The 14,085-nt window shown below is 49.9% G+C and overlaps 3 protein-coding genes across 3 annotated transcripts; 1 reads left to right on the forward strand and 2 right to left on the reverse strand.

Annotated features, from left to right (window-relative positions):
• Window positions 1–150: 150 nt before the first annotated feature.
• Window positions 151–1,494, reverse strand: ColSpa_07528 (vacuolar calcium ion transporter; the record flags this gene model as incomplete). Its single annotated transcript, XM_049273740.1, has 3 exons — window positions 151–784; window positions 886–1,079; window positions 1,243–1,494. 3 exons carry the CDS (start codon window positions 1,492–1,494, stop codon window positions 151–153), a joined length of 1,080 nt encoding a protein of 359 aa, XP_049129697.1.
• Window positions 1,495–1,622: 128 nt separating this feature from the next.
• ColSpa_07529 (putative transporter) lies at window positions 1,623–2,381 on the reverse strand (the record flags this gene model as incomplete). The annotated part of the gene is made up of 1 exon (XM_049273741.1): window positions 1,623–2,381. The coding sequence occupies one exon, from the start codon at window positions 2,379–2,381 to the stop codon at window positions 1,623–1,625; it is 759 nt and encodes a 252-aa protein (XP_049129698.1).
• Window positions 2,382–5,914: 3,533 nt separating this feature from the next.
• Window positions 5,915–7,687, forward strand: ColSpa_07530 (cholinesterase; the record flags this gene model as incomplete). Its single annotated transcript, XM_049273742.1, has 6 exons — window positions 5,915–5,941; window positions 5,992–6,099; window positions 6,198–6,414; window positions 6,480–6,552; window positions 6,612–7,338; window positions 7,412–7,687. 6 exons carry the CDS (start codon window positions 5,915–5,917, stop codon window positions 7,685–7,687), a joined length of 1,428 nt encoding a protein of 475 aa, XP_049129699.1.
• Between the last annotated feature and the right edge of the window lie 6,398 nt (window positions 7,688–14,085).

Here is a 14,085-nt window from a genome sequence, read left to right on the forward strand (position 1 = left end):
ATGAAAAAGGACGCTACGGCCTGGACAGGGCAAAATTGAAGCTGTATGATGCGGTCCCCAAGACGCTCCGCCAGATGGCATGCAAGATGCTGTATACCACAATGAATAATAACTTTTCGTTTGTCAACAACACGCCAGTCCTAGCCCACTTTACTTTCTGGTGCCGAGCCTGGGCAATTTGATGGGGACCAACAGGCAGACCGAGAGAACCGCTATCACTGTGCAGCACAGGAACGTCGTCCTCAGCGCCGCCTCGTAACTCATGACAACCTGCTCGCGGTACAGCTCGGGCAGCTTCACAATCGACTCCACGCTCTCCCTTACCTTGCGAATCACCTCCCCCTTCTCAGGCCCCTGGACATACTTGTCAAGGTACCTTATCAGGGAGTTCTGCACGACGAGACCGCTGCTCGCGACGCCGAGAACCATGCCCAGCGAGCGCCAGAGGATGAGTGTACTCGTGACGACGGCCTGCTCGCGCTGCTCGCTCGCCGCCAGTACAGCCATGAAGGAGCCCGGGAACTGGAAGCCGGAGCCGATGGAGAAGGGCACAAGGCACAGCAGGTAGACCCACGAGGCCCAGCCACGGCGCATAAAGGAGAGGACGATGCTGCCGATGAGAAGGGCAATGGCGCCAGAGAGGACGGGCCACTTGAGGCGGCGGGTGTAGGTGATGAGGAAGCCCGTGGCAGCGCCGACCAGGGACGAGACTACTGACGGGACAACTAGGCGCAGGCCGGAGGAAGTTGCGGTTGTTAAGAGGACGGCCTGGAAGAAGAGGGGACTGGTGGATGTTAGGGCGTGGTCAAAGTGCGTGAGGTAAAGTCTGGCGACCAAAGGGGGGTGGGGGGTTGTGCTGATGGGTTCGATAGGCCATAGACTCACATGTTGAAGAGGATGGCGTTGTGGAGGAAAGCGGCGAAGAAGTTGGAGATGATGAGATTCATGCGCGGCGAACGACGGACGAGGTAGAGAGGCATGATCGGACGGCTGACGTAGGACTGAACGTAGAGGAACAGGGGGAAACACACGCCAAAGATGACGAGCGAAGCAATCACGAGAGGGTGAGACCCTAGTGTCTGGTTAGTTTACCGATCTCGGGGCTGAGATGATCCTCATCAGGGGTTGACTTACATGGCAGGACGTTTCCTCCTAGATTCTATCAAAGTAAAAGACGTTAGACCTCGCAGCAGCTAGCGATGCTTGGCACGCCAGGATGACCATTCAATAGGGAAAACTTACCAGACCGAGAATGAAAAAGGTGATGGCTATCGTAAGGAGAACCGAGCCCTTGAAGTCAAACGCCTTGAGGGCTTCGACAAAGGTCTCTTGCTTCCCTGTGAGACCCAAGTCGCTGGGGACGGCGATGACGGCGATGAAGCAGCAGATGATCAGGGGAGGGACCTGGATGCCGAATTCCCAGCGCCAGCCAAGGAGGTCGGCCATGGCACCGCCCAGGGCGGCGCCGAGGGCGGAACCGACGCCGTAGATCATGTTGATGTACGATTGGTAAGCGCCACGGTTTCTACCGCATTGTCAGTTCTGATGACTCGTTTTTGACAGAATAACAAAGGCGCTCTCATCTCATCCAATGAACAACGGGACGAGAACATGGAACGGACTCACTCGATCGGGACCAGATCGCTAAGGATGATACTTCCCAGGGTCATCATTCCGCCCGCGCCAAGCCCGCACAAGGCCCTCGCCAGAATGAAGCTCGTCATGCTCTGCGCGAGCGCGCACCACAAGGTCGCGAACGCAAAGATGACCATGGTCGCCACGTACGGCGGCTTGCGCCCGATGCTGTCGGACAGCCGACCCAGCAGCGGCTGAAACGCCGTCGACGTGAGCATGAAGGCCGTGGACAGCCACGAGGCGCTGTTGGAGGCGTGGAAGTAGGAGGTGATGACCGGGTGGGAGGAGGCCATAATGGTGCCGTCGAAGCAGGCGATGAAAAAGGTCAGCAGGATCTCGGCGAAGATGAACCAGAAGCGCGAGCGGGAAATGCCATTGAGGTAGGGCGTCGACGCGGTGCTGCTCACAGAGACGGCGTCCGAGTCTTGGTCGTCAATGGCGCCGGCCTCGTGGTCGGAGCGGCTGGCGAGCGAGGGCCGGCGGTTCTTGGAGGCGGTGCTGTAGCGCCGGGGGCCGCGCAGCAGGGGATTCACGGTCGATTCTGGCTCCAGGAAGGGGCCCGAGGTGGGGACCGACCGCGAGAGGAGGAAGTCGAACTCATTGGGCGGAATGGCGTTTTCGTCCTGCGGGGTGATGGGGAGAGGGGTCGAAGGTTCGTCGACTTGGAGAAGAGGCGTACGCTCATCCCTCCTGCCGGGCTGGCCGTCGGAGGGCGGCGACGACTTAGATTTCGCCCAAGGCGCCATGGTTTGACGATAATGTAAGGATAGCTGCGGTGGTATTTACAGGAGCACGGAATGATGTTGCTGAGCGGGGGGTCTGCTCATGAATCAGCTGGCGCGGTCTTGTACGTGCAAAGTGCCGAGGGTGAGAGAAAGCTTACGCAGGATCTAAACCCAAACCCAAACTTTTGTCGGCCAGATGAGATGCTTCAGTCGATTGGTTACCAGCTACGCGCGAGACCGGATGAGTTCCAACAGAATTCCCCGGGGTACCCTTCTAGACTTGCGATTCCCCGTCTTTTGGTTAGAGGATACCGAGGACAATGGCATATGGAATATGTACAAAGGGCAATACCATGAGTCAAGTGGCCGATGAAAGAGGAAGTTGGGAAAAAGGAAAGGGGAGTCTGCATGCAGAAAACGGGACCGCGCCTTTTTCTGCAGACCCTGGTCCGGGCCGTTGTCGACTCAACTTGGTAAAATAAATAAAAAGGGATCCTTTCCCATGTCCCCGATGGGATTCGATAATGCAGTGAGATGTTAGTACATGGTCCGTCCCGGTCAACCCCAACCACCACGGCGCAAGCTCCAGCCATCCACCGTCCACCGCCTGTTCTGCCGGTCACGGCCTGGCCTTTGCGCGCTGGCAAGTCAAGTTTCTGGCGGCCCCGTGACTCTGCCAAATGACAGAGTCGCCGCCCTTGCCCTGCACCCTACACCCTGTTGGCCGTACTGTAGGCCCGCCTGTAACGGTTGACTCCTGGCCTCGGAAAAGTTTGCAGCCATCCAATCACGCAATAGCGGGTATGTGAAGCCGGCAGAAGCGCCTCGGCAGGCTGGGATGGGCTTTGAGGCCAATTTTTCGGCTTGAGTCCGCTTGGACGGGGAAGAATCCCACTTCCCCAGCTTCGTTCCCGCTGCAACCCGCATGGTGGTGGTACTTACACCACTTCGTGGACCGGACATCGGACCTGAACCCGGCCGCGGGATCCGCTCCGGTCCCGGATCTTGGAGCCAATCTTGATTGCTTGATGTTCAACGTCGACGACCTGTACTCGATCGATGAAAAAAAATCCACTCTACGCGAAACCGAAAATTGATTGAGTGACGAATCTTGAATGGAGAGTGTCAAAGAATCGTAATTATTGAGATGCAAGCTTATTCGTCGACGTCGTTCTTTGACGTCAATACTAATTGTTGATTCCCGAGACTGTGCCGCACACATATAGCCAGCCGTTAAACTAGAGACGGAACTTTGCGAAGCTCATCTCTCGGTATCAATCCACTCGTCACACGAGATGTAAGGCACCGAGATTGATGTCCCGCGTATCGCCTCTGTGTGACCAACCCGAAACGTTCTCAAAGATCCGAAATACTATGGGACTGCTCAAAGCGCAAGCCGAAATGAGGTGTTACCAACATGAAGGCGATACGAGATGATCTTTTGGGAAAGCTGCCGAGACATTCGCAATTTGACTCATCATGCCCGTATCCGCATTCATTGCGGATGCTGGTCTTCGACCTGCTATCTGAAGCCGAAGCCGATGTGGGGCCGAAGCCGAACCTGTCGCGCGGGTCCAAGATATTTCCGACCCTGCTGAGCACCTGACGTGAAACTTACACGAGGGTTTCCACAAACTCGGCTTGAGATTGCATTGCATTCAACACTACAGACCACTGGCAGATTCTCAGCTATAGCAGCATCCCGTAAGCACAATGCTCGGTAGGGGATTCTGCCCAGTCTAGCAATTCAGGCTGAACGATAGTAACACCATCATTACAAGTAATCAAGAAAAATATGCTCTGAAAGATCAAGATCTTGATTCAATCGAACGGCATAGAAGTTGTAAACCAACCTCCTCTTCATAGGCGAGAATTGTTTTGCTGCTGAGCGATCCATGCTTTTTGTAGCCCAGGTATTGCTTGACATCATTAAAGTCTACTCTCTTCTGGAATACTCCGGTTAAGAGCCCGATCTTCTCGGGGCTTATCGCTAACTGTTAACCCTAAGAGAACTGTGCTGCTGAGCAAGCCATTTAATGGAAGCGCTGTAAGTATCGATGTAAACTTGTTCGGATTTTTTTATTCTCCTTGTTTTTATACATCAGTGAATTACTGGCTCGTTGATGTACAGTATGTTTATGCCGTGAGCGAGCAGGTGCGTAAGATGTTCAAAGCGGCATACTGTCGTAGACAGATCCCATCAATGCAACTGAGATTCCAGAGTGTCTATCCGTTTTGATCGGTAGGCTTGTGCACTTACCCTTCACCTTGACAAGAACCGTAAGGAGGGGATGGGACAGCAAAGGGAGACCAGAATTCAAAGGGAGGGGGAAATTGAGAAACTTTTACGCCTCTGAGCTTACGGGGGGGGGTTTGTGGCAATCTGGAACAAATTGTCTAAGAGGCGTCGTCTATTTTTCTTTGTATGGTCATCATACATGGACCTGGCTTAATGACAGGCGTGGACGTCTGGTCTTGGAATCCGATAATGATGCTACGATCCGGTCATTGTGCGAGAAAGCCACGGAGTGACTAATGCATTGTTTGGGCATTTGAGAGTCAGCAACAGCGCGCCTCTCATTGCGCCCAAGAACCGATCCTGATCGTTGCCTAGTCCCAATGCTGCCATGTCGACTAGTCTGTCTAGGCAGGCAGGAGTGCGTGGGCACGAGCTTACGTTCCTCAGGCGAAACGCGGCAGCTTCCCGACGCCAGTCGGAATCCCGGGCACCATGATTTACCCCTGCATTTATAGTCTAAGCTCAGCCCTGTTTTGTAGTCCAAGACGACACCTGCTCAACTCTGACGGCTACAGTAGCCCAGACGTCAACGAGCTCGGACTTTGTTTGTCAAACCTAGATCAATTGACCCTTTTGTAATTTTCGGCACAACTCAACCGAGTATTCGGGAGCTCACGGAGATCCGTAACGATTAGGTTCAAGGACTCTTGCTACCCCTCCCAGCACTTAGGAATGGACCTATGTCGATATCGTGGGATATGGTCTTATCTTTCTGGCCACCTGGTTATCTTCTACCTCCGGCCGGAGGCATCCATGGCTCGTGTGCATCTGCAGATGTAGATCATGCCTGTTCGTCTGAAATTTGATCGAAATCGATCTCAAAGGGCACTATCCGCCACAGCGGTGCCAAGACCATCTTGCGGTTGAAGCAAAGTATTCGACGCTCGGTCTCGCGACCCAAGCTTAGTACACTGCCGCATCTATTCATTGCTTCTGCGTTTCAGCAAACACAAAGTGAGCGCCTGTTCTCATTCAAACTCAACACTATGACATCCTACCTCAAAACCCCGCCTGCTACCCACGGGAGAGCATCAGGCCTCAAAACCCGTCTTTTGGTTCTTCTCCTTCTCAAGTCCGCTTTAGCATTTCAGTCCCCTTATCTATTGCTCTCCTGCCAGCTTCAAAATGAGGGCACGAAGCACCATTATCAACGTCCTGGGGATCGTAGTCGCTGGGCCAAGCCTTGTCGCTGCCACCCCTGTCCCTTGGACTATTGGCCAGTCAGTCCAAACTACAAGTGGGCTCATCCAGGGGCATGCTGCATCCGGAGCTGTTCAAGTTAGTAACTGGTGCATTGCAAGCGAAACAACCACTTACGAGGACATCAATTAGGTATCCGAGTACTTGGGTATTCCGTACGCTCAACCGCCCATCGGTACCTTACGCTTCCAGCCTCCTGCGAAGTTCGTTGGATCCTCGACTCTAAACGGCTCCGCTTTTGTAAGTCAAGAGTGATTTCTCATTATGAGGCCTCGTGAACGACCTTACATATCGCAAACACAGCGAATAAAGGAGAATACTAACGGCGCCTGGGTCAGGGACACCAATGCATGCAACCAATCACCAACGCTACCATCCCCGATGGTATCGCGCAGCTTGGGGTCCCCACTTCGGCCGCTTCAGTACTCACAGTGCTTGCCGACGCTGGTCCTCAGGACGAGGACTGCCTGACGCTGAATGTCTGGACTAAGCCACAGGTGGGTGACAATAAGAAGGCTGTGTTAGTCTGGATCCACGGTGGCGCCTTTACAACAGGTAACTAAATAAACCGTTATTGAGAAACCAAATAAAGCCAGCATGGTGCGCTAACTAGGCTATAGGAAGTTCTCGCGTCCCTGCAAACAATGGACAGTTCATTACGGACCAAACTGATGTTGTGATGGTGTCCTTGAAGTAAATTTCCTTGGTTTCGGAGTCAAGAAAAGCGGCACTGCTAACGAGGTCTAATCTAGCTATCGCCTTAATGTCTTTGGATTCCCCGGCAACCCCAGTTCCGCCCCAAACCTCGGACTTCTTGACGTTCGTCTAGCTGTACAATGGATCCGCGACAACATAGAGAACTTCGGTGGCGATGTCAATAGAATTACTCTCTTTGGCCAGTCTGCTGGGGGCTCTCTGGTTGACTACTACTCGTACGCATACGCATCTGACCCTATCGCCAACGGGTTCATAGCTATGAGCGGCACTGCAAACGGGTTCGGCATCTTCACTAACGAGACCGTAAATGTGAAGTGGTTCAATATTACTTCTGCCGTTGGCTGTGGTAATGCCCAAACCGCCCCCATGGCTGTCAACAACTGCATGCTGTCCAAGACCTCGGCAGAAATTATGGCAGGAGTGGCATCGAGTGGTAGTAGCACCCCGGGCGGGACCTTCTTTGCACCTGTTGTGGACGACACTCTCGTTTTCGCCGATTACAGCAAGCGAGATTCAGCAAAGGGGGGTTACATTGTCGGCAACACCGACAACGAGGCTGGCCTTTTCAAGCTTGGGGCTCCGCAATTCAATGAGACGTTCTGGGCCGGCTTCAACCTCATTGGCTTCGACTGTCCTGCAGCGAGAAGGGCGACACGAGCGGTTTCTGCCGGCCACCCGACATGGCGGTATCGTTACTTTGGTAACTTTCCTAACATGGTCATCACCACAACACCGGCTAGTGGAGCATGGCACACATCAGAGGTTAGTAGCGTTTCCGTCTTCGTTTCTTGATTTTAGAACTTTAGGTTGGAGTCTAGCATCTAATGTCGTATAGCTCCCTGTTTTGTTCGATACGGCACCTCAGTCACCAGTCACTAGTACCCCGGAGGAGATAGAGGTTGGAAGGTATTTCCGTGGTGCCTGGGCTGCCTTCGCCAAGAACCCAACTTCAGGTCTGCTTCAGTTCAATGGAAACCAAGCGTGGCCTAATTACCAAGCTGACGGCACCAATGTCAACCGCATTGCTTTTGAGAACCAGACGGTCACGAACCTGGCACCAGGCTCTGCATTTGACGGGTCTTGTGCGTTGGTTGGCATTCCGGTTGCATAACTGTCCACCTACCAAATTTCTCTCAACCTGCCTTTGGGTAAAAACATGGAAGCAATTGGTCTGGGTGTTTTAAATTCTTTGATACCACAATGCAACTAATCAGTTAGCTGTTGAAACAAGCAAGATAGCAATTTATCAATAAATAAGACCCTTTTTATCTTAAAAAAAAAATACTTATCTCCAGATCATATCCACAGCTGTTTGCATTTTCAAGGTGGAACATAGTAATACCTGACGGTAGGTTGGAGTATGTCTGCTGTTGTTGGGGGATATTAGAACATTTGGAAACCACAAGGTAATTACAATAACACACTGACTTAACAAAGCGATGCCGCTATGTTAGGTTGCTATGACCGTAAAACCCATGAAAGAATAAAAACGACCATTGACGACTATCCTGTCGGTCGGGCGGTACTTTTTACGCGCCATGGAAGACTCGTTTGAATCTCATAAGATTCTCTCGAATACCATACTAAGTGAAATGGAATAGTCGCTTCGAATGAGCCGGGTCAGGGTGCGTTGAAAAAGCAGCACGAATTAATAGGTGGTATATAGTGTAGGTGGCATTTACATCCGTCTATATCCAACTTAGCTTTAAAAGTCTTTCTCGACTGAACGTAAGATAGGATGTATCTAGCTACCAAAATAAGTCATACTTGAATACTATGTGCATTTGAACCATTACAGGGCAACAATACTGAAGTTCAGGGACCCAACAAGCAGTGTTGGAATATCCCCAATCTCAAATGGCTGAAGGGTGATAGAGGTCAGGTGGCCTCCTTCGTCGGCCAATCAGGTACTGAGGATCTGATTGCCCACCTAGCAATATCCTCTTGACGGCTACCTTTAGCTTCACCTTTCACTTCTCAATAACAACAACCAGCAATATCACCATCTTTGACGTGATCGTTGCTACCCACTCGTACGAGTATTTCCGCCTGTGAAACCAACAAGTAGATTATAGAGACAACCAAACCCATTGAACATCTTTGGGTATATGAGCGCTCTTAAAAAACCTGAAATCCTCTGGACCCCCAGGCATATACGAACAACCATGGTTGCAGACAGTCCTACCGGACTAGCTATTGGGTATAGCCTCCTGGCCCGTGCAAGCTTCACAAAGGCCACACAGGCTGTGCCTTATGATGCATCAGGCTAGTCTCGATCGCCAAATTCAACGGATGCTGCTTCTGTTCTAGGCCTTATTACAATGCCAGCTTCTGGATTGTCAGTGTCTCAGCATTGGTACCCGGTACTCGATCCCGCAAGCTCAAACTATCGTACCACTCTTTCACAGGAGGATTCTCAGAAACTCGCAATTATGCATCCAACCAACAATCCAAAATTATTGACATCAAGCGCTCATTTGACGATGGAAAATTTCTGTGCACATAGCGGAAAGCCACCCCCCTCAGTGAAATAACGGAAAGGCTTTAAAGCGGCTTTGTTTGGACAGACTGAAGGAGCGCTACTCTACTGAAAATGCCATACTTCTCCGTTTCCGGGAAAGAACATGCGGCCAATGACACCGCTCTCAGTGGCAATCAAGCCTTTGTTTTGCCCACACTAGTACGAAGCCGATGCGGCTATCCCTTAAACTTTTCATCTTCCAAAGGGCTTCTTCTTGCTTGAAGCATTCCCAATTATCGAAACAAGCCTCCATTTTCACTTCCTCCCAAGATGAAGAAACCGATGCGAGGTTTCGCAACGTACCTCTTGTTGGCGACGGCTTTGAAAACTAGGGCGGAGGTCACCAACTCAACATCGCCGTCAGCGATACTTTCAAAGACACCAACATGCGCCGTGAGTCTGGTCCAGACCGTTACCATTGTTGCATGTCTTCGCGGATTCAAAGTCAATTGGCCGGGCCTATCGTCCGCTTCTTGCCGCTTGCAATGCGTCTCCAGCTCATTGATAATGAGCTTATCGACAGCAACATACTGACTTTCAGTCTAGGTTCCATGTATCGTCGACGGATTCTTGGGCGCAGGTTGTTCTCTTACGGAAGCAGCGAACTGCGTGTGCACAAACACCACCCTTCGAGCCAACATGTCACGATGCGTTCAAACATCATGTGTATATGCAGATCAATTGGGTACGTAGGAGAATTTCCATTCAAATATGAAAGAGGGTGTCGTGAAGCACAGTTTACTGACGCGAATTGTTTCTCCAGCTTCCGCCGTAAGATCCCAGGATCTTTGTCGTGGATATCCAATCCAGGATCGCCGACACTTGATCAGAATTCCTGCCATCGCACTACCCGTTATTACATTTTTGATAGTCCTTTTGAGGTGTCTTTCAAGGTTAATTATCGCCAAAACACTGTGGTGGGACGACTGGACTGCGTTGATGGCTGTGGTAAGTCTTCTCGGGTTCTGCCGCATGGCAAAGATCCTAGCTAATCACAAGTAGTTCTTTCTCCTGGTAACATGTGTTATTAATAACATAAGTAAGATGTTCCACAAAAAATGGTCTTTTGTTCCCATACTTGTGATGATCTAACCCTCTACCAGACTCTCGACTAGGCTTTGGACTTCACTATTGGGACATTGACCCAAGCAATGGAAAGACGATCTTGCAGGTTTGAAAGACACTCACTTGTCCGTCTGAGTAATTACTGACCAGTCCATAAAGTTGTTCTATGTATCTCAGATGACTTATGTTATGATCCTGTACGTCTTCTCCTTCCAACTTCTTCGCCTGGTAGCTGATCAGAACACCCAGTGTCAGCGCGAAAGCCTCGATTTGCACCTTTTATTCCCGAATCTTCTGCTACCCGCGTTTCCGTTTCGCCGCCAACATGTTTCTTGCATTATTGATTTCTCATGCTACTATATTCTTGTTTTTGGTTATATTTCAGTGTGTCCCAATTCAATCAGTGTGGGATCGATCGATCAATGGCCGCTGTCTCGACTTAACAGCAATCAGCTATGCGGGTGCGGCTACTGCTATCTTAGAAGATGTCTTTCTCATCGTCATGCCAATTCCAGATCTAATGAAGCTCCAATTGGGACTGAAGAAGAAGTTGGCTCTGGTATTTCTTTTCGGATTGGGATCATTGTAAGGAACTTAGGGAAGCTTATCCAGGTCTGAAGACGGAAGAGCTAACAGCATGTCATAGCGCGACTATTGCAAGCATCATCCGACTTAAATATCTGGTCACTTTTTCCCATAGTTATGATCCAACGTGTAAGTTTCTCTAGGTATCAGTCGAATTGGAACCTCCTTGAGCTAACATGTTTAGGGGATTACTTCAACAGCAGCGTCTGGTCCGCTATAGAAGTCAACTCAGCGATTATATGTGGCAGTGTTCCTGCACTTTTCCCACTACTTAAGAAGATTTTAGGCGCTTTCGGCGGAATACAGACTTCGGCCGAAAGCGTATGGCGTAGAGCGTCTCAGAATCTATCACCGTCGGCCGGGACAGAGCAGTCGCAGTACGCTGATACGTCGCCGCGTCAGATACTACAAAAGCGTAATCAGACAGACACCCTCGACTCTCGCGATGCAGATAACAAAACGAATTCTACCGTATCATCAAGCAGAAAGTCAGAGACTAACGAGACCAAAGAGGTAGACTTTTTGCAAAACTTGGATTCCAGCAAACTGTGAATATAGGAACAGTCTGTGTATCTTCAGGTCAAACCAGCTCGACTATCAACTTAGACATATGGTCGCTTAGAGTAGAAATATAAACATAATGTTTAAGAATGACCTGGAAGTTCAATGAGATTCTTTAACTTGACTTGTTTCTGCTCCTTCAAGTAGGAAAGGGTGTGAGACGAAAGAAGTTAGAGGAGTAAATAAAGGCTCATGGTACGAGACGAAAGTAAGGGAGTTTTTTAAAAGATTAACGGTGGTCGAATTGTAAATTAGGTAGATTAGATCTTGAACAACTCGAGACTACTGCACTTCGTCATCGAAACCATAATCATCCAATATTACAGGGTGACTATACCTACTGGATCCAGGTAGGTGTATCATCTTCCTATCGACCACGTGAAGAATACTCCTGTCATTGTTACTCTCATCATCATATCCTGTCCAAATGGTGCTGCTATTCTCCTACGGCCTTTTATTGTGCCCATAACGCGGATGACTAGTGAAATAGCTAAGCTGCGTGACACAAAAGAGCTAAAGATCAGAACATCGAACCAGCAAGTGATCGAATACCTTCTTCCAGTTCCCGCCATTCTCGTAGATCTTAACATCATCCAGAGACACACGCTGAACGGCGGCGGGCTTCTTCGACCCCGAAGATGCTGACATGAGTCTGCAGATGGAAGACACGTTGGCCCGTATCCTTCGAAGTGAGATATTCGGTAAGCCTCTTGATTCCGATGCTGGATTCCAGTCGAGAAGTTCCAGTTGAAGATAGTGCGTTGCTTCGATGGAGAGCGATTCGAGGTTTCGACACAATGCCACAAATGCCCACAAGTGGTTCTGGTGGTCTTTATTAGGATGGCCACCTGCAAATTGCTAGGCGCGTAATCGGAGGTTGCAATTCTCGCCAGATCGCCGTCGTAGTTGTCTTCAACAACCCTGGTATGCTGAACGCTTCCACTCGGTCCCGTTTTATCTACAATAAGCAGTCGTAGATGAGACAGACGATCTTTGGAGCACTGGGAGAGGACGCAACTAAGCTGACCAACATGCCACGTACTCGGAACAATGAGACTAAGATCCACTAGGTAACAGAATGCTGAGCTTTGGAGGCCGTGTTGAAGAGTAGAGATGACTTCGTCGACGCCTTGCATGTCATAGCATTGTGCTGCTAGCTCATAATCGCTCTCAGTGTTGGGAAAAGTAACACTAAAGCGCTCAGTGTTCGTTACTTTATCAGAAAGATGAAGGAGAAGACGAAGCTTGTCGCTCTTATCGTAGTGCAGTCCAAAGTCACTCCGCGTTGACCATTCGTCAGTGAGTTTTATCTGGTCAACGTAAGGGCTCAAAATAATGTCGTCACGGTCCTCAATTTCCAAGTCCCTGAACCTGGAGAACCACTGATTGGTTAGCAAACTTCGGCAACTCTGCCAAGAAGGCATACGTGCCCCTAAAGCTGTATCTCGTTTATCCAGCCAGTGATGTCCAGATTCACTTTTCATAGCCATAAGCATAGATGCGATCGAAGGTTTGCAAGTCGTCCATTGCGTCCCGACTCGGACTTCGAGTCCAGCTGATTGGGCCACCGTTTTTGGCTTCACAACATTCTACTGCTCATTCAAAAGTATGCTTGTCGTCGAGCTGAAGTGTCCACCACATGTGCTTCCGGAGTAACCTGCACACGGAGACGTCTCACCGCCGGGATACTAGGTGACAGTTCAACAGGCTCTTGACATCGTTCAGTTCTTCTCGGTAAAACTTGGTTTCATAGTAATGAGTTCCATGCCAAAAGCCGTGAGCTTGATGGCCAAGAGAAGTCGCGAAATCTTCCCACAAGTCCACAGGGTTCATGCGCCAATTCTGGATCCCTTTCAGTGGCGATTCATTCACAAATGCAGAGAGAATCTTGACCAGTCAGTGGATGGCGGTGGGAGCATGTATTAGCTCGTGCAATTGTCTGAAATACCTGGTCGATTATTTCTGAGAGGAGCTCCATTATTTCCCATAACATGAGAGGTTTCTGCGACAGAGTAGGTTGGTGAACCGACGTTGTTGTCAGTGGGTTTCCCTAAATCTCCAGCAGGCAGCAGCAGTGGGGTGGCTTTCTTTAGCGCCCTACAGTGTGTGAGCTCACCTGGGGGTCAGTCAGATACAACCTTTCAGAGTTCGATAAGGACTATTAAAACTACACTGTTCCGCCTTGGAGGAAAGCCATAGAGAACTGACATGTTGCAACACCGAACAGAACTGTTATGCATTACGAATCTTTACACTTTTACATCGGTCGTCTTCATCATAATTCGTTCATCGTTGTTTATAGGCCGACTGCGAACATCGTCCAAGTAATCACTTTCCGTGCACATTCTCTGAAATACGCCCTGAGAGCTCGTTTCGCCACGAAAGAATTGCTAGGCTTAAAAGGCTTTGGCACGTCGTTAAGGATTGATGCGACTGAGTTAGCACAACAAGTAGCCAGCTGTGGACGGAGATGTCTTGCCCTTATCAAAGACCTAAAGTCTTTTCACATCGAATAAGCGTCAATTCGAAGTAGCAAAACGCGATCTCAGTATTCAATGACATAATATAATTGCAAGGCTCTGCTTGTGTTGAATCTGTTCAAAACAAGGTCTACAAGATTACCACTAAGTTGCAACCCGTATATAAGTTCATGTTCCACTAAGAGCATAGTGGTGGCTGAGTTATGCAGACACAGTTGGCATTTATGTAGATATCGAGTACGGCTTTCTCCACAGTGCCAATGTCTCGTGCTTAGTCAGCACTTCGAGGATCCGCTC

The sequence above is a fragment of the Colletotrichum spaethianum genome, assembly GCF_022836535.1.
Source record: "Colletotrichum spaethianum MAFF 239500 DNA, contig19, whole genome shotgun sequence".
NCBI lineage: Eukaryota > Fungi > Ascomycota > Sordariomycetes > Glomerellales > Glomerellaceae > Colletotrichum > Colletotrichum spaethianum.